We start from the raw sequence: 20,656 nt of genomic DNA, 5'->3' as shown, positions 1-20,656 counted from the left end.
TGCCAGGAAGCAATGTGGTAAATCAAATAGATCATGTACTAGTAACAACGAGGCATGCGGCATCGATTATTGACGTAAGGACATGCAGAGGGCCAAACTGTGATTCTGATCATTATTTAGTAAAAGCAATAGTGAGGCAAAAGTTGGCAATAGGACAGAGGAGACAACCTACGGAAAGAAAGAAATGGAATTTGGAAAAACTACAACAACCAGAAGGAAAGCAAGAATTCCAGTCAAAAATGAATAATACTTTACAGACGATTGGACAAGTTTCTGGAATAGAGGAAAGGTGGGCAAAAGTTCAAAAGTGCATACAAAAAGCGGCACAAGAAACACTGGGTATAGCCAAAAAGAAAAGAAATATTTGGTTCGATATGGAGTGTGAGGAAGCGATTGGAAAGAAGAATGCAGCAAGAGCAAAAATGTTACAGAGAGATACAAGGTCAAATAGGGAAAATTATGAGAAATGCAGACGTGAAGCTAATAACATCTGTAAGAAGAAGAAAAGAGAGATGATTAAGAAGAAACTAGAGAGTATAGAGACACAAAGGTTACAGAAGAGGACAAAGGAATTCTATATTGAAATTAATTATTTCAGGAAAGGGTATAAGCCAAGATTGAATGGCTGTAAGAATAAAGAAGGTAAGCTATTACAGAATGAAGAGGAAATAAGTGAAAGATGGACCGAATATTTCCGAGAGCTCCTTAACAAGGAAAGAGAAGATGTGGAAGAAAGTGAACGGCATATGAAGAAGAATGGACCAGAACAATGGATAAATGCCCCCACATTGAAAGATGTAGAAAATGCTATTGCAAAATTAAATAACCATAAAGCAGCAGGAGAAGACGGAATAACAAGTGAACTGATTAAAAATAGTAGCAAAGAAATGCTAGGAGAGATACATGAACTGATTATTAAGATTTGGGAGGAAGAACGGATACCTGATGAGTGGAATACAGGAATAATTTTCCCAATATATAAGAAGGGAAATAAATATGAATGCACTAATTATAGGGGAATCACACTACTGAATATCATCTATAAAGTATTTTCAAATATCCTATTACAATATCTGACTCCATATGCTGAAGAAAGATTGGATGAAGTACAGTGTGGCTTCAGGCGAAATAGGAGCACAGTAGATCAAATATTCGTGGTACGTCAAACGATGGAAAAATGCTATGAGCATAATATAGATCTACATATGTTGTTTGTAGATTTTAGACAAGCATTTGACAGTATATACAAGGATAAGCTATATGAATACATGGAGACAATAGGAATACCACAGAAACTGATTAGGATGTTCAGAATCACTTTAGGAGAAGTAAGGGCAAAGGTGATGGTGGATGGAAGAATTGGAAATGAGTTTGCTCTTAATACAGGAGTCAGACAAGGTGATGCACTCTCAGCTACTTTGTTTAATCTGGCAATTAACCAAGTCCTTGAAAAAATAATGGATACAGGAAATATTGTATATAAATCTAAACAAATTTGTGCATATGCAGATGATGTAGTGTTAATGGCCAGGAATGATAGATATTTGAAGGAAATGTTTCTTGAAATGGAGGAAGCAGGAAAACGGATGGGACTAGAGGTGAATGACAGTAAATCTAAGTATATGCATGTGACTGTTATAGAGGGCAGAAGAAGTCAAGATAATCTGACAATGAACGGACATAATTTTGAGAATGTACGAAGTTTTGAGTATTTGGGAACCATGTTGACAAATAATAATAGAATAAGTGAGGAGATACATCGTAGAATAATAGCTGGAAACAGGGCCTATTATGCTAATCTTACATTATTTAAATCTCGTCTATTGTCTAAACCTACAAAATTCAAAATATATAAGACCCTTATTAGACCTGTAGTGACATATGGCTCAGAAGCCTGGAACCTTTTATCTGATGACGCAAATAAGTTAAAGATATTTGAAAGAAAGATTATTAGACGAATATATGGCCCAATTCAAGACCAGAATGGTTGGAGGATAAGGACGAATGCTGAAATACAAAACATACTAGACCAGGAGGATATAGTTAGATTTATTAAGGCACAGAGACTGCGATGGCTTGGCCATGTGGAAAGAATGGAGGAAGATCGAATGCCAAGAAAAGTAGTTAAATCCCGAGTAGACAAAAGACGGCGACAAGGAAGGCCCCGTAATAGATGGAGTGATGAAGTTGAAGCTGACTTGAGGGCAATGAACATCCGCCCATGGAGACCAGCTGCTCAGGATCGAAGTATATGGCGGACTATCGTAGAAGAGGCCAAGGCTCACACAGGGCTGTAGCGCCGGATAAGTAAGTAAGTAAGTATGTTATTCTCTATAGAGTGATAAATAAGTTACAAGATTGTAAGCAACTGCAACGTGACCTCGAAAATGTTGTGAGATGGACAGCAGGCAATGGTATGTTGATAAACGGGGTTAAAAGTCATGTTGTGAGTTTCACAAATAGGAAAAGTCCTCTCAGTTTTAACTACTGCGTTGATGGGGTGAAAGTTCCTTTTGGGGATCATTGTAAGTATCTAGGTGTTAATATAAGGAAATATCTTCATTGAGGCAATCATATAAATGGGGGGTACATATCTCTGCACATGGTTATGAGGGTGTTTAGGGGTTGTAGTAAGGATGTACAGGAGAGGGCATATAAGTCTCTGGCAAGACCCCCAACTAGAGTATGGTTCCAGTGTATGGGACCCTCACCAGGATTACCTGATTCAAGAACTGAAAAAAATCCAAAGAAAAGCAGCTCGATTTGTTCTGGGTGATTTCCGACAAAAGAGTAGCGTTACAAAAATGTTGCAATGTTTGGGTTGGGAAGAATTGAGAGAAAGAAGAAGAGCTGCTCGACTAAGTGGTATGTTCCGAGCTGTCAGCGGAGAGATGGCGTGGAATGACATTAGTAGAGGAATAAGTCTGAATGGCGTTTATAAAAGTAGGAAAGATCACAATATGAAGATAAAGTTGGAATTCAAGAGGACAAACTGGGGCAAATATTCATTTATAGGAAGGGGAGTTAGGGATTGGAATAACTTACCAAGGGAGATGTTCAATAAATTTCCAATTTCTTTGAAATCATTTAGGAAAAGGCTAGGAAAGCAACAGATAGGAAATCTGCCACCTGGGCAGCTGCCCTAAATGCAGATCAGTATTGATTGATTGATTGATAAAAATGTGACAGTCGTGTCCGCACATCTTGCGCAGATGTCAACGGTGATGACGGACTTACGGGATAATTTATTTACAAACTATGATGATCTAACTGATTACATACATAGTTTAGGCAATGACGATGATTCTGTCGAGCCAGAAAGTATTATGTTGAACCTATAGCTTATATTTTGATGTTTATGACATATTATCACTCCAAGTAACATAATTTTTATCAAAAATGACAGTCAAGAGGCTGTACTACAAGTTAGTGTGTAACACTGATATATTTTTTTTTTTTTGCTTTACGTCGCACCAACACAGATGGGTCTTATGGCAATGATGGGACAGGAAAGGCCTAGGAATGGGAAGGAAGTGACCGTGGCTTTATTTAAGGTACTGCCCCAGCATTTGCCTGATGTGAAAATGGGAAACCATGGAAAGCCATCTTCAGGGCTGCCGACAGTGGGGCTCGAACCCACTATCTCCCGATTACTGGATACCGGCCGCACTTAAGCGACTGCAGCTATCGAGCTCGGTACACTGATTTTTAGAACTACTTGCCTTAAAATGTGGATTTTCAGTAATTGAATTTTAGAGTTTTAAATTCATGACTTTTTTTTTTTGCCATTTGCTTTACGTCGTGCCGACACAGATAAGTCTTATGGCAATGATGGGACAGGAGAGGCCTAGGAATGGGAAGGAAGCGGCCGTGGCTTTAATTAAGGTACTGCCCCAGCATTTGCCTGATGTGAAAATGGGAAACCATGGAAAGCCATCTTCAGGGCTGCTGACAGTGGGGTTTGAACCCACTACCTTCCGGATACGAGCTCACAGCTGCGCGCCCCTAACCGCACAGCCAACTCGCCCGGTATGAGTTATTTTAACTATGCATTATTTTAGGTATGAAGTGCTTTTAATTCAAAGGGGGCATTCCTTTTATATGACAGGAAATAGTTTCACTTAGAATAGGTATAAATTGAGATAGTGATGAATTCTTTTCTAGAGAGTTGCAAATGAGACAAAATGAGACTCTTATTTATTTATTTCATGCCTTTGTATGTAGCAAAGTTAGGGCTCACGACCCTCTCTTACACGTAACCACAACATACGGTAAACAGTCACAAAATTTGGAAAAATAACATTAACAGTTCCGGAAACATAACATATTACATTGTTATTTTCAATGATTAATACTATCCAGCCTATCTACCTCACCTAACAATAGCTCTGAATCATACTTGCACTCATACACACTAACATTCATACAAGCTGATCACGTATTTAAGAGGAAATCTCAATCGTTTAAATGAGACTATTGAAGTGCTATTGTATATGCTGACAGGGAGAGTGTTCCATAGCCTTGCCCCAGACACTTGGAAAGAGTGGCTGGATACAGATGAATGATTAACCAGTATCATAAGGGTAAAAGTCGATCTGGTAATATGTCCATTGATAGATGACAGGAAGTTAAAATTTGAGGATAGGTATTCAGGTGTAGATTCGTTCAGAAGTCAAAAAATTAGTGTCGCAGTATGTAGATTTCTTAGTTGATGAATTTTCAGCCAGGATAGCTTCTTATAATTAGGGGAAATATGTGTCCTGAAGTTCAGAGAAAATATAAATCTTATGCAAGAGTTATATGCCCTTTGAAGTTTCATTGTTTGTTTTGCAGTTGCAACGGTTAATACGACATCACAGTAATAAATTATTGGAAAAATGAGAGTTTGAATAAGTTTTATTTTCATGTTATGTGGAGGAATGGATTGTTTCATTTTTAGAGGGTGAAGAGATGCATATACCTTTCTGCAGACACTTGTTATATGGTCATTCCAGTTTAATGTGTCATGACAATGCCTAGGTTTTTTACAGAGTTCTGGAAAGGTATAGCTTCACCACAGAGCATGAGTTTAGGCTGTTGTGTGATGTTTAGGGAATTTAAAAGCCTGGATTGTCCTATTATGATTGCTTGCATTTTCTTTGGGTTAATTTATAGGCAGTTCTCCTCTGCATACGAGCTAATTGAATTTAAAGTGGAGTTCATTTGGTGGACTGCTTTGTCAATGTCAGGAACTTTGAAGTGTGAGTATATCTGAAGATCATCAGCATAAAGGTGATAGTTGGTCATTCAGATGAAGAGAAATGTCATTAACATACATTAAGTATAAAAGAGGTCCAAGAATAGACCCTTGGGGAATGCCAGATAACTTAGTCCTCCATTCTAGTCATCATGTATGATACAACTCGCTGTCGTCTATTTTTGAGATAAGAGCCCAAGAACTGAATAGCAGAATGAGCCATGTGAAGTTTTTTTAACTTAGCTAACATTATGTCTATATTTACAGTGTCAAACGCACTGCTAAAGTCTAGAAGGATAAGTATAGTCAATTTTTGTTCACCCATAGCCTGTCTAATGTCATCTGTGATTTTGATTAGTGGTGTTGCAGTACTGTGTCCTTTCTTAAGACCAGACTGCAAGGGATCAAGTACAGAAAGTTTCTCCAAGTATTTAACCATTTGTTTATGCATTATCTTCTCCAGAATCTTAGAAAGTGCTGTGAGAATGCAGACAGGTCGATAGTCAGATGTACTGCTTGCAGGAGAGTTTTCGGGACTGGCACAATGAGTGCATCTTTCCATTTAATTGGGATATTGCCTTAAGTAAGGCAGGTATTAATTAAATGCGTTATAATGGGCGATATTATATCGGCTCATGTTGCGTGAGATTTAATTGACATAACTTCCTTTCTAACTGCATGCTCTGTAACGGTATCAAATTCAAATACAGGACAGACTGGGGTTTGTTGCCTTAATATATTGTCAATTGTGTTTTGTACTGTTATGTCAGAAGTGAGACGTTTTGCAGAGAAATATGTATTTAATTCATCAAGGGACACCTTGGGATCAGTATGCTTCTCAAGTGGTTTGCCAATACCTAGTGATCGAAGTTGTCGCCATGTGGAACCAGTGTTAATGTTTTTGTTTAAATGTTGGAAATAATTAAATTTCTCATTACAAATTACAAGCTAAATTTGGTTTTGAAGAACACTGTACTGCTCATGTACATCAGCTATTTGAGTCTGTTTATAGAGTCGGTGTAGTGCGTCTCATTCTTTCATCATAGCCTTAACATCAGTAGTCAGCCAAGGACAGGGAGGGCGTGTTACTCTCACATTACGCTTTGGTGCGTGTTTGTTGTATAATTCATGTAAATGGGAATTAAATATTTCCACTTTCTCGCCAATGTCGCTCTTTATCATTATGTCATACCAGGGGCAGAGTTGTGCATCTTGTCTCAGTTGTATTAAATTCATGCTTTTAAAGTCTCTAAATGTTACATATTTCGGTCGGTACTTAGGCACCCGAAGAGAGTATGCTAAGTATATGAGGTCATGTTCAGATATGTCAGCAACACATACTTGACCGAGGTGAAGGATATTTTGGGGGTTATTTGTTATTTCTAGGTCTATGAATGTTATCTGCGGAAACGGTGGAAGTATGGACGTGATGGGTGGGTTTAAGGTTCAAAATAGTCATATCACAGGATTTAAAAATATTTTGTAGTTGTAAGGCATCGTCGTTCTGGGTTAATAAATTTGTGTTAAAGTCTCCAAAAAGTATCACATGCTCATATGATGGTAGCAGTCTCAGTAAGCTGTCTTCTAAATCACGGAAGTCCCGCACTGCGTCAGGAGGCCTGTATACTACACCAACAAATATTTTTACAGAATTGACAAGCACCTCTACAAACATATAATCAGGGGCAGTTTTTACAGTAGAAGTCGATGTGTGAACAACTCTACTCTTGTGCATAAATTTGCAATATAGGGCAACCCCACCACATTGTCTATTCGTCCAATCATGCCTGTGAATATCATAGCCCGATATGTCAACCATGCCTGAGGGGATCGAACTACGGAGTCAACTCTCGCTTACAGCATCAATATGAATTCGACTGCCTTCAAATAAGTCTTCAGTTCGAGGTGAGCAATGATGGATTGCCCGTTGACATGCACACACAATAGTTTGTTTTTCTGGACACTATCTTACTCATACAAGTACAGTAATAAGAATAAATGTCATCAATGATTCATCATTATAATAATTAAACCCAAACACTCAAACATTTAAAAATATATCATAAATCAACCGAATTTTAATTCTTACCTTACATGAACACCATCAGCAATGTGCTGAACAAGATCACCAATAATTTCATGTTTGATGTAGTATAACATTCGAACACGCAAAAGCACCCTGAAAAATATAGAAGACTGGATGAGTTGAAAATAAGAAAGCAGATGTAAAACTAAGATTAAGGAATGTTTCAAAAGGAAATGAAGGGATATAACAGGCACTTGTTACAAGGAAGAAATGTAGAGAACTAACAGTACTATCCTAACATGAATAAACAAGAAATTCTAAATCTTCAGATGAGCTTCAAATGATGAACAAGATAAAAGCATCCTTGCATGCAAGCATCACTTACTACGGCTTGATATTAATCAGTCTTAGTCTCTTCAATCATAACTTCAACTACAGGCCACAGATAATTTTGTCTTCAGAAATATTTCTCCATCATGAAAGTATCTAATGTTATGGATTTTCTGCATTAAAACATCTGTACATTAGAATCCATTATGCAAAGATTGAATACTACAACTACAACACAGATGTTTAACCTACTGTGCTAGGAATATCAAAATTAAGCTTTCATGCATTCAGTAATATGCCTTTACTATGCTATATTTTTCTTTTTCACTACTGCCATCACCTTCCCCACTCGACATGCAGCCGAGTTTGGATAGATAGGGCTCCTGCTCACTTTATTATTTCTCATCATTCTCCCTCCATTGAATTGCATTCTAGTGCTCATTAGTAAGCGGTATCATACTTGGCCAGTATTTCCTTTCATTAGTATTTCCTTAGTTCATTCAGGTATTACCTATTTCATTCAGTCTATTTCCCATCACATCATCACTTCGTAAGATTGCCCAACTCTAGTCTCTCTCTCCCTATAGGAATACTTTAACTACTGGACTGGAAGTTGAAAATGATAGGCTACATAAGGATGGCAAGTGACTGAGGAAAAAAATAGTGATGAACAAACTGGGCGACATTCAACATCCCTATTACTAGATGTACTTGTTAGGGGAGGAGGGAAAATACAGCACCTTTAAAACTAAATGCATCAAGCGAACTATATTCAATAATCTGATTACTGAAAATCATGGTACAAACTCAAAAGTTAAATGTCAGTTATAATAAGATTTCATTGTAAACATGAGAAGGTATTGAGATTTAATCAGAAACCTAGAGTAATTTTATTCAGAAGCTCTGAGTAAACCTTTGCACTATGAAATGAAAATTTATTGCGACAGGATACATGCAACTTTCCAGAATTTTCTGTGGTGATCCCCAAAGTGTGCTTGCCAAATGCAGATGTGACAGTTAAAATGGAAAAATCTGTAAAAATTTGAGGATGCAAATGAGACAAATGCAGATAAACTATTCAAGTAACACATCAGAGCTCACTGCTGAAGATCTTCTGGAAACGGAAATAAAATATGAATTCAAGAACCCTTTGTTAAAGATCCCATTGAAGTGCAGTAAAGAAAAATGCATAGATAATGCCATCAGTAGCGCCAACAGAAATTCAGGAATCTTATGCTTGCAACAAAGAATTTTACGGCGAGAGGAAGAATGCTCATCCATTAGCAGAGTCCTTTGATAATCCAATCAAAGATTGTCAGAAGTACAGGGTCTCTCATATTAACTTAGACCAAATGCATGGTGCTTGTACACTGCACAGCGGCAGCTGCCTCGGCCGAACATGTCGCATCCGGCCACCCTGCTTTAAGCGCATATACGATTTTCTATGAAATCTTACCTCATCAAAGATGCTGGAAGTGTCATCCTTCCTGAGATATACAGGCATTGTATCTGGTAACCACATACTGACTGACGTGAGCGAGTTCTGTTGCTGTAATGTGTCTGATTTAATTCGTAATGATTTGTTTCAATTCCTCCAATATCGAGTATTTGATCAATACACCTTTCATCCAGTTTACCCAAAAGTAAAAATCACACACCGCCACATCTGGAGAACGAGGCGGAAATAGACCAGCAGAGATCATTCTGTTTGCAAACACCTCCGAGATCGTAAGAAGGGAATCTTCTGCTGTTGCTGAAACCACAAACGTGATTTTTCTTCTTCCATTAACAGACGGAAGAAAGGCGTCAAAATGCCTTCGTGGTACGCCTCTGCATTTACTGTCTCGAAAAAAACAAAACAAAACAAAAACAGGCCCAATTATCAAGGTGTCCACAGAACTGTTCTCTGAAATTTCTCCGACTCACGAAAACTGAGCGACAAGATAATTAGCCGAATAGCAAGTTTACAAGGAACAAAAAAGGAAATTCCAGCCTCCACCATCCCCATTGCTTGCCTAATTCTCTCTCCTCTACCTTTTTTCAATCATCTATGGAAAAACACTGACACTGATGGCACTTTACATATAAACAAATGTTTTAATAGTAACATGTACTTTTATAAAGCAGACCCGGCCAACAGCTGGAAACTGCAGATGACGATGATGATGATGATGTACCTTTATTTTTTTTTGCAACCAACTAAGTACAACTAACTGAGTGTTCTTAGGTCAAAACAAACTCCGTACCTCAATTAGAGCCAAAGATATGATAGCTTCAAAGAGACAAAAAATTGAAAAAATCAAATAATTTGAGGAAGGCGAAAGTTAAGTGATTTACAGTGCCTGATGACAAATCTGTGCATGAATACATTTCAGTTACAAAAAAGGAAATCGACCGGATAGAATGGCCGCACTGACTGATTTTACTTTTCATAAAGTTTTTAATATATAGATATGCAGTAACTAATTTGTTCAGAAAACATGATAAAATTGTGCACTCAACTAGCAATAATGAAAATGAAAACCTACAACCTGTTTTCCAGTCATTGACCAGGTCAATCAGGAATGAATCATATATAGGCTATTAGTCCGATGGTGTCGCCACTCCCGAAGTTATTTGTTAATGATTGATAGATGTTACGAAATGAGAATGGAGAGTGTTGCTGGAACGAACGATGAGAGGGAAAACCGGAGTACCTGGAGAAAAACCTGTTCCGTCTCCGCTTTGTCCAAAACAAATCTCACATGGAGTGACCGTGATTTTAACCACGGTATCCAGTGGTGAGAGGCCGACGCGCTGCCGCCTGAGCCATGGAGGCTCTCAACTAGCAATAATACTAACCAAAAATTTTCCAACTACAATAGTGTTAATTCCCTAGGGAAGTACAATCATTTATATTCAGGGGTGTACAAATTTAACTGTCACCAATGAGAAAAATCTTATGTAGGACAGACCGGACATAGTTTTATGGTAAGATATCTTGAGCACGTTAATGCTGAGAGGTAGAAAAAAGTTTCCCCTATATGCCAACATGAGTGCAATTGGTCATCAGATCACTACTAAAGAGCAAGATCCGACAATATTACGAAAAACAAATAAAGGCAGCCTACTAGAGATGCTAGAAAGAATATATATTTATTTAGATCAACAAAGTAATCAGGACAATAACGTCAATGATATAATTTATAATAGAAACCCCTTATACGAAGGAATATTAGCACATCTGGAAGCACTAGGCATAAAAAATAACACAGACTGTAAAAGAAAGAAAATGATTGAACCTTCATCCTCCTGAATACCTATTCCCACTACCCCATCTCCCGAAGCGATTGAAACTGTGACTGTAAGCCATATGCCTCCTCCCCACTCCACAGCCTTGCCTCCCTGGAGGCAGGAGCAAGCTTCAGAACGTACACATCTTTAATCCACTAGACAGAAAGCTGTATCATTTCCTGCTAGACACCTCTAAGGACACAGTAGGTTGCCGACATCAGGTGAAACACCATTCATTTAAATACATCATCTTGTGCAGATTTTAACACACGTTAATAAAAAGCAATCCCTCATTTTTGTTTCGCTGCAGATTTTGGAGAAGCTTTCTCACAACAACAATAAGACAGCAATCAGCTTCATAGGACCTCTTAATTAAAAAAATTTAAGAGACCGATTTTCACCACATGAAATCAAACAACAATACTCACCTCGGAAAAGAGCAGCTGAAGATAACAGTTTTTTGATTAAAATGGAACCTCAACATGAAAAATTTTGTTTTCAAAAACTTTTTGAATAATGAACAACTAGGAAATACACACAAATCACAGTGCTGTATACTAACAAATTTTTAACTTCTGTTCAAGTGAAGAGAAATTGTTTTTAAAAAATTAGGTTAGAGCATAAGCAGATATTTCTTCCCTTCCCATTTCACTGCCGCACTCAACCCTCCTCACGCACTTTAATTACTTTTCTCTCCTTTAAAGCATAACAAGGTATATTTTAAGATGTTTTTAAAGAACAAGAAAATTCTTCATAATTTCATGTATTCAATGCAATGCAATGTAATGTAGATGATGATGTTCCTAAGGAATGAAACATGTACTGCAAATAATTAGCTTAACACTAGGATTACCAAACATTCTTTGTACCTACTTTTACCGAAGTGGTCATTTTGACTGATAGTGGCATGTATTTGTTTCTTGAGGATATTGGTGCCAGAAAAAGGTTCGAATTGAGTATAAAACATCATAGACCATAATTTAATTATTATCATGCATGACTTGTAAACACTATTATGAATAAATAAATAAATAAATACACTAGTAAGGCAGAATGTTCTCCTTACACACTTTAGTTTACATCATATACATATCTGCATGAATGTCTCTTTCTGCTTTTCAACTTATTTGTTGCACTGTACACACACACACACACACACACACACACACACACACACACACACACACACACACACACACACACACACACACACACACACACACACACACACACACACACACACACACACACACACACACACACACACACACACACACACACACACACACACACACACACACACACACACACACACACACACACACACACACACACACACACACACACACACACACACACACACACACACACACACTCTCTCTCTCTCTCTCTCTCTCTCTCTCTCTCTCTTTGCTTGGTCTCCTTTGAAGAAAACTTAACCACAGACCAGTTTTCTACAGATTGCACACCTTTCAGTTGTCTTGCTCCCTTTGCACACTTCTTCCCTGATTGATGAAAAACTCAGCAAGACGCAATACTACGTGTTCACTTAGGGTCTGATTGGTAGGTCGCGTTTCATCTTTTCCAAGATAGGGAAAACCGTTTGCAACATACTTGGCTTCCACATCGACAGGCAACCAAAATTTCCTGCCAAACGTTTCTGGTTTATTGGCCATATACTGCATAAATGGGCATCTAGCTTGCGATGGAAGGAGCTGTTCATCCACGGTAATGTTCTCACTTGGTCTGAAGCAAATAGTAAAATTAGATATAAATTTGTCCCGCACAACAGATACAAGCGCCAGTCTATCAATTTTCAGGTGATCCCTGCTGGTAGATTTTTCATCAAATTGAAGAAACCTCGTGATATCCAGGAAACGGTTTCGTGCCACACTTTGGGAGAAAATTCCAGGACCCCACTTCTGTGACCACTGATCGGAACTTTCGTGTCAGCTCCATAGGTTCCACATGTGTATAAAATACCAATGACAGCGTCCAATTCTTCAAAGAAAGTGTCCATTCAGGATTGTTCAGAACTTCGTGGGCTCCAACCTCATTGTATAATTCGATGTGGCGAAGCTCGAATTCGTTAATAAAAGGACGACAAGCTGTAGCGGCACAAGTTCCTTCAACGTGGCGTTTTGCATGTCCTGTGGGACCTCGGACTTCCCTCAGTATATTTTACTGTCCTCGACGTCCTGGCAGGCTTTGTAGATCAACAAGAGTCTGCACTGTTCCATCCAAACCAACTTCTTCCTCGCCGACCGTCATATGCTGACCATGGCCATATGTTGACTTACCACAGCGTATGCTCGGCCTTCTGTAGCTGATATCGCGCTCCTTGCTAGTAATTTCATTATCTTCCTTGCTGTTGCCTTCACCTGCAAAATATAATACCAAGCTTACACTGTGCACAGAATTATGTGAATACAAAATGAATTACTGTTTCCTTCACCTGCAAAATATAATACCAAGCTTACACTGTGTACAGAATTATGTGAATACAAAATGACTAACTTCAAATAGGCTTACCTTTGTCATCAGCTGCTTTGCTAGTGTGCATGCGTCGCCATTTGGTGGGTAGTTCCCCAACCTTTGAGGTCGAAGAGTGCTGTGTGGTTTCATGTTCACATGGAAATTCTGCAGGCTCGACGCAACTAGAATCACTATCCGAACTATTTCCGTTTGTCAAGTTATATGTCTTCGCAATTATTGAGGTCTAAATCAGTCCCAGCTTCATCGCTTGATTATGATGGGGAAATTATATGCTTATGCTTCAGAATTTCGGCGTCCATTTGCAGACTACGCGAGAACATGTTTCTTTGGGGTAATTACAAACAATCGAGAATTATAGTTTGAATGTTTGTAACGAGTGAACACGGCAATTGACTGCTCGTTACGATTGCACACCTTTCATCACTGTACTGAACAAAAACTGACTATATGTTCCTGTCAGTGTACTTGTATCATTGTTTGAAAAGAGCCAACAGCTGTCCCATTGCAGCACAACAGTAAGTTCTATTCGATACTCCGGTAATACCGCACACTGTAACACCTTGTTAGAATGATATCCCGTTTTAAATGAATGCCGCAAACGTCTGATGGGGTAGCTACTGCAATACTGGTCAAGACCATCCGGTAAAAGTAGGTGTATGACCTCATAGCGCTAACTAGAAAGGAGTTATGGGTTTTTAAAGATATATGCCAAAAAGTACACTTAATATCAATAAAAGCCAGCAAAGGGTTTGCACGTTCTAACCGTATAACGAGAGTGATAGAGAAAACAAAACTGAAAACGGTCATTTTGACTGCTGCGGTAAACCTAGTGTTAAAGCAAATATATAGTATCAAACAGGTGGAAATGTACTTTTATTGATCTAAAATGTAAATAAGATTTGATACGGGAAATGAAGCCGATTTCTTGCAATCGTTTTTAGTATGTTGAATCGGATGAATAAATATAGTCCACCGGACCTACAATTAACATCGAACCGGCTTGAGGAGTTAATTAACAACAGAGTAACGACTGAGAGCCAAAGGAGTGGGGGTGGTGATGGTGATAACCAGACTTCAAAGAAGTTGTGAAGTTGACATTCTAGTACATTTAACTATAGTAGAGTCCGCTATAACCAGTATGGCAAATAACCCCGTTATAACAGCAGTTTTTGTCTGTAACTTCAAAATTCCTATATTAAACTGTGTATTATCCTTCGGCTAAACCGAGAACACTATCATTGATGCATCTGTTATTACAAGCAATTAAGCGTGCACGATTATTTACGTTACCGACATTTGTACACCTGCCAATTATATTACATGCGATCCATCATATTCGGCATCGCTTCTTACTATGTCCATTTTCGACTACATTTGAAGGTGATGTCCGAGTCGATTAGTAATACCTGTCGACTGCTATTCCAGAAAGAAAAGTGGAAATGAAAGAGAACACGTTTTCATTAATAAATGCGTAAAAAACATGTCCGATAGCTGAGGTAAACGATCGCTTAATTTTAATGCTAACTACAGCAATTAAGTACGAATGGGATACACCTCAAGATACGGCAGAGTGCATCATTGATATCAGAGGCTAGTTTTATATTTTGTTGCGCTTCGTTAAATGTTGGAAAGGCTATTATCATGTAAATTCAAAGCGAGAAGGTTATCATTTCTCTATCGGCGCATGAAATATGTCTTCATGATACATATAGTACGGTTAAAGTTAGGCGACGCTGTTTGAATAAGAAAACAAACGTTTGCCACAAAATGCGATCATCTTCAGTATGGTATAGTTTTCTCGTTACGTGCACTTGCGATCTCCCTCATAGAAAATTCAAAAGCTATGTCGGAGTAGATTAGTAATTACAATAGAGTAAAATAATATATTATTATTGGTCCACCTTTTCAATACAAAATGAAAATTACATAGGGACTAGTTTCGACCTAGTAATAGGTCATCATCAGCCTGAAGTAAATTAAAGCGTAAATATCGAAGAAAACATAAACAATGTAAACACAAGTACAGTCTTTTTAAAGGTACATACCATGTGGGAAGTTGAGTAGAGATATATTAAAAATAATAACTCTTCCAATTGACGAAGCACTGAGCGGAAGTTATGTAAAGTTCGGTGCGCCGTATATTATAAAAGACCACTGTGCACTAAATGATGTAATAAAGAAGAATAGTAGGTTGAATGCTGGCTTCTTCTTAGCTGTTGTATATTCGAAGAAGATTACGTCGTATTTTATAAGGTATTGATAGACGTCAAAATACGACGTAATCTTCTTCGAATATACAACAGCTAAGAAGAAGCCAGCATTCAACCTACTATTCTTCTTTATTACATCATTTAGTGCACAGTGGTCTTTTATAATATATGGCGCACCGAACTTTACATAACTTCCGCTCAGTCTTCGTCAATTGGAAGAGTTATTATTTTTAATATATCTCTACTCAACTTCCCACATGGTATGTACCTTTAAAAAGACTGTACTTGTGTTTACATTGTTTATGTTTTCTTCGATATTTAGCTTTAATTTACTTCAGGCTGATGATGACCTATTACTAGGTCGAAACTAGTCCCTATGTAATTTTCATTTTGTATTGAAAAGGTGGACCAATAATAATATATTATTTTACTCTATTGTAATCACAGTTCAATGCGGATCTATTATTATGAAACTTATTTCTTTTAATTAAGTAGATTAGTAATACCTGTCAACTGCTGTTCCGTAAAAATAAATTTAGAAATGAAAGAGGAAAACATGTTTTTGTAACAAACGCGTAAATAATGTGGCCGATAGCAGTTGTTAACTCGGTATAAATAAAGGTTAAGTAAATGATCGCTTAATTTTAATACTCTATACCACAGGTGAGCATGCTGGGCATTCTGTCCCATGGGCGCCCAGCGCTGTAAGTGGGCGGGCTGGCAGCTGATGAGCGCAGCGTATGCTATTCAACCACAGTGGCTACGTCACAGGCCGTTAAAGTTGGGCGAAGTTCTCCCAGTCACTCTCAATGACTACTGCGATACCCAAGTTTGAACTGGAGGCAGAAAATAATGAAAGAAAGACGGCAGGAATCCACGTCATTTTCAATTTACGTTGTAAGAAAGAAGTTATCTATGTTCACTGATGTTTATGTATTTTGACCGGATACAATAAAGAGTTAGGCCTGTAACCAGAAATACTTTTATAATGTACGTAATGAATTACAATCTTCAGTAGTACATTTTAAGAGTGGGTTTAGAAACAGTCTAATATAATATGGAGTTAAGGTGGATAAGCTACGGCTTGTGGATGTTTGGGTTGAAATTATGACTAGGGCCCAGATATTTCAAAAATGCATATGCGCATATGCAAATGCATAATTTGAACGTTAGTGCATATTTTGAAAATTACTAAATATACAGATAAATGTTTCTGTTATGTGTGATCGATTGTCTAAGATTTCTGATCGAAAAGAAAAATCTAAAGAACTCTATATGTTGTACATCCCTTGGGAACACAAGAAGCCTCCGCTGATCAAAGAAAGTGCTTCCAGTGTCACAACAGAAGCAGCTATAGGGACAAAGACCCATTTCACAACATCTATTACCTTCTTTCTGACATTCCTTTCTCCTTACAGTAACCTTCCAACATTTGCTTAAACAAGTGTGTTCATCTGTTAACTTGCGGTTTGTCTATTGCAGTGTTTTAACAGATTAAACTGTAAAAATACCTAAAGATAGAGCTCTATGTATTTTTTAATTAAACAGTGGATATTGGGCAATAGTGACGGTTATGTAGTATACTGTCAAGTGTGCAACAAGTGTAAAATACAATAAAAAATTCAAATTGAACAGCATTCAAAAACAACTTCACACCTCAGATTAAAAGAACAAAGAATACTCAACAGCTACTTTTAACCGACGTAAAAACACTGTGTGAAATTACTACAACTACAGTTTCCACTGATATTTGTAAAACTTTTGCATGCAGCAACATTCCGCTGCATTTATTAAATAATCCACAACTACGCTCGATTCTTGAAGAGTATTGTGTTAGTCAAAGGATACCAGATGAATCTACCCCTAGGAGGAACTTTTTACTTTCACTACACATTTCCGTCTTCGATTCGATACGATCTGACATAGGACGAAACTGTCTCTCGATATTGGTACATGGAAAAAACAGATTCATGTGGTCGATACATTGCGAACTCTACAGGAAGTAAATCATGTACGGAAGAAAACCTCATTTACTTTCGTGCACAGTGCTAGAAAAAACAACCACGCTACAGTTGCAAGATTTATTAACGATTCCCTGAGACTTCTGTGGCCCAATGAATAGAAGCGTGATTGTTATAAAGAGCGCCTTTTAGTTACAGATGCAGCTTCGTATAAGTTGAAAGCTGGTCAATAGTTTGTCCCATATTGGCAACGAGTTACAACTGCTATCGACCATATTATTTACGTATTACGTAAACACGTTCTCTTTTTTCATTTCTAATTTTCTTTATGGAACAGCCGTTGACGGGTAATACTAATTGACTCCGACATTGCCTTCAAATGTCGACGAGAGAGCTTGCGAAAAACTATACTGGTGGTCGCATTATAGAATTTTATTGTCCGGCTCCATGGCTAAATGGTTAGCATGCTGGCCTTCGCTCACAGGGGTCCCGAGTTCGATTCTCGGCAGTCGGGAATTTTAAGCAGCAGTGGTTAATTTCGCTGGCATGGGGACTGGGTGTATGTGTCGTCTACATCATCATTTCATCCTCATCAAGAAGCGCAGGTCGCCTACAGGTGTCAAATCAAAGGGCCTGCACCCGGCGAGTGGAACTTGTCCTCGGACACTCCTGGCACTAAAAGCCATATGCCATTTCAGAGTTTTATTTTAAATAATGTATCCCAATCAGGACTTCGCTGAGTAGTGAAGGAGAGCTTCATCATCACAATCAAATGTCAATGCTCCCTCGCTTTCCTGCAAAGTGTGTTCGTTCTATCGCTTTACTGTAACGTTAAATGTTACAAGTCATCCGCATTTACGCCACGCCAGCCAGCCGCACTGGCTAGCCTCACACCACCTCTGCTCTGAACTGAAATAAAAAAATGCGATACACCTCAAGATATGCCAGTGCGCATCACTAATTTCTGAGGTTAGATTGCATTTTCTAGCGTCTGATAAAAATTTTTGTAAGGCTATTCCCATCTAAATTTATAGCGAGAAGGTTGCCACTTCTCTGCAGGCGGTAAATATATGTTTTACATGGTACATACAGGGTTACGTAAGGTTAGGTGACGCTGTAGACTAAGAAAGCTGAAGATCATGCTACAAAATGCGACAAAAATTGTTTTTGCACATTGTGTGCTTTTCATTTAATAATAATAAAATATGGGCTAATATCTCAAAAGTGACTACAATTTTAAATGGAAATAATATATATATATATATATATACAGACTTACTTATTGGCATGTCTGCTCAAGTGCTTTTTATAGTTGTTCTCCAGAAAGATATCGCCATCATATTTTTCATGTCGACTCCAATCATTTATCTCCAGCTGTTCTCCAATTGATCGGCAATCACGTATATCCTTCTTCAACTTATTCTTATTCTTCCTCCCACGTGGAACTGGAGTATTCAACCCTTTCATGAAAAACAAACAACAAAGAACATGCATATTGAAAGTAGGTAAAGTACTGCTATAAAACATATACACTTCATACACATCTGAAGTACAAATCGTTTGGCAGAGAAAAAAAAAAAAAAAAAAAAAAGCCTTGCTATAGTGTACTGATGCTAAGGCAAGATTGTGTGTTAGACTTTAAAAAAGTAGAAAATTACTTATTCAACTGTATGTACCATACGCATATTTAATAACAAGTGGCGTGTAGTTCATACCTAAAAAAAAAAGTCTATTTCCTTTTGTCTTTTGAATAACATTACATCTAGTGACATCCGGCCCTCGGATCCAGTTAAAAATCTCTGACCTTGCCGGGAATCAAACCAGGGGCTTCCAAATAAGAGGAAGCCATGCTACCCAAATACCACATGGCCAGCAGAAATGAAAAATACTCGTATAGTAGAAAAGTATTAGATACTTGTAACTTATTTGCAAGTCTTTTTCTAGTTTGTAATATCTCTTGCCATATCTTTTCAGCTTCAACTCAGTTAATTTATAACCGTTACGTTCTTCTGTCTGCGGAAACTATTTTTGATTAATAAATTTATCAACTAAATGAAAAAGAAAATATATGGTACCAGCATTATAACTGAAAAAGGAACAACTTAATTAAAACAAAATGACATGTTTCATTCTTAAAAGAACACCATCACGATTCTATCAAATCACATTCAAATATTTATGTTTGCATGGTGTGAAAATGAGAAACCACAGAAAAACATCTTCAGGGCTGCTGACAGTGGAGTTTGAACAAAGTATCTCAGCTCAGCTGCGCGCCCCCAACTGCAGGCTCAGTCCTCATCTATGTATGTAAGTTGTAGTGCAGCATGTGTTAGATCTAATACCTGATAATGCCAGAAGACTGAATCACAGAAAACTGCAGAATGCAGCAAATGTAAAAGCTTCATCATAAGTACGTCAAAATATGGAAAAGGTCAGAGAAAGCCCATTTTAGTCCCACTTACTCGGAAGTGAGCCAGCGCCAACAGCAGTAAGAATATCTCAATTCATGAGACAGCTTTAAAGCACACTGCAAACTCTCAAGAATTGAGTAAGGTATGTTGTTGTTTGAGTCATCAGTCCATAGACTGGTTTGATGCAGCTCTCCATGCCACACTATCATGTGCTAACCTTTTCATTTCTATGTAACTACAGCATCCTACGTCTGCTTGTCATATTCATACCTTGGTCTACCCCTACCATTCTTACCACCAACACATCTTTCAAAAACCAACTGGACAAGTCCTGGGTGTCTTAAGATGTGTCCTATCATTCTATCTCTTCTTCTCGTCAAATTTAACCACAACGATCTCCTCTCTCCAGTTTGATTCATTATCTCTTCATTTGTGATTCGATCTATCCAGCTCACCTTCAGCATTCTTCTGTAACACCACATTTCAAAAGCTTCTATTTCTTTTTGAGCTAGTTATCGTCCATGTTTCACTTCCATACAATGCCACGTTCCACATGAAAGTCTTCAAAAACATCTTTCTAATTCCTATATCAATGTTTGAAGTGAGCAAGTTTCTTCTCTTAAGAAGGCTCTTCCTCTTAAGAAAGCCTGTGATAATCTGCATTTTATGTCCTCCTTACTTCTGCCATCGTTAGTTATTTTACTACCCAAGTA

At 37.9% G+C, this 20,656-nt stretch overlaps 1 protein-coding gene across 5 annotated transcripts in view; it reads right to left on the bottom strand.

The window, feature by feature from the left end:
* LOC136877494 (chromodomain-helicase-DNA-binding protein 6) overlaps positions 1-20,656 on the bottom strand; it is a 703,291-nt gene that overhangs the window by 350,184 nt on the left and 332,451 nt on the right. For all 5 annotated transcript variants that reach the window (XM_067151592.2, XM_067151593.2, XM_067151595.2 and 2 more), the window contains exons 24-25: positions 18,812-18,992; positions 7,326-7,415 (exon numbers count right to left, since the gene is read on the bottom strand). In XM_067151592.2, the coding sequence (XP_067007693.2) occupies positions 7,326-7,415; positions 18,812-18,992 (271 nt within the window). The remainder of the gene's footprint in view (positions 1-7,325; positions 7,416-18,811; positions 18,993-20,656) is intronic.

This window comes from Anabrus simplex, chromosome 7 (assembly GCF_040414725.1).
Source record: "Anabrus simplex isolate iqAnaSimp1 chromosome 7, ASM4041472v1, whole genome shotgun sequence".
In the NCBI taxonomy this organism is placed as follows: domain Eukaryota; kingdom Metazoa; phylum Arthropoda; class Insecta; order Orthoptera; family Tettigoniidae; genus Anabrus; species Anabrus simplex.
Note: the sequence above shows the minus strand (reverse complement) of the source record. Positions and strands in the feature narration are given on the sequence as shown.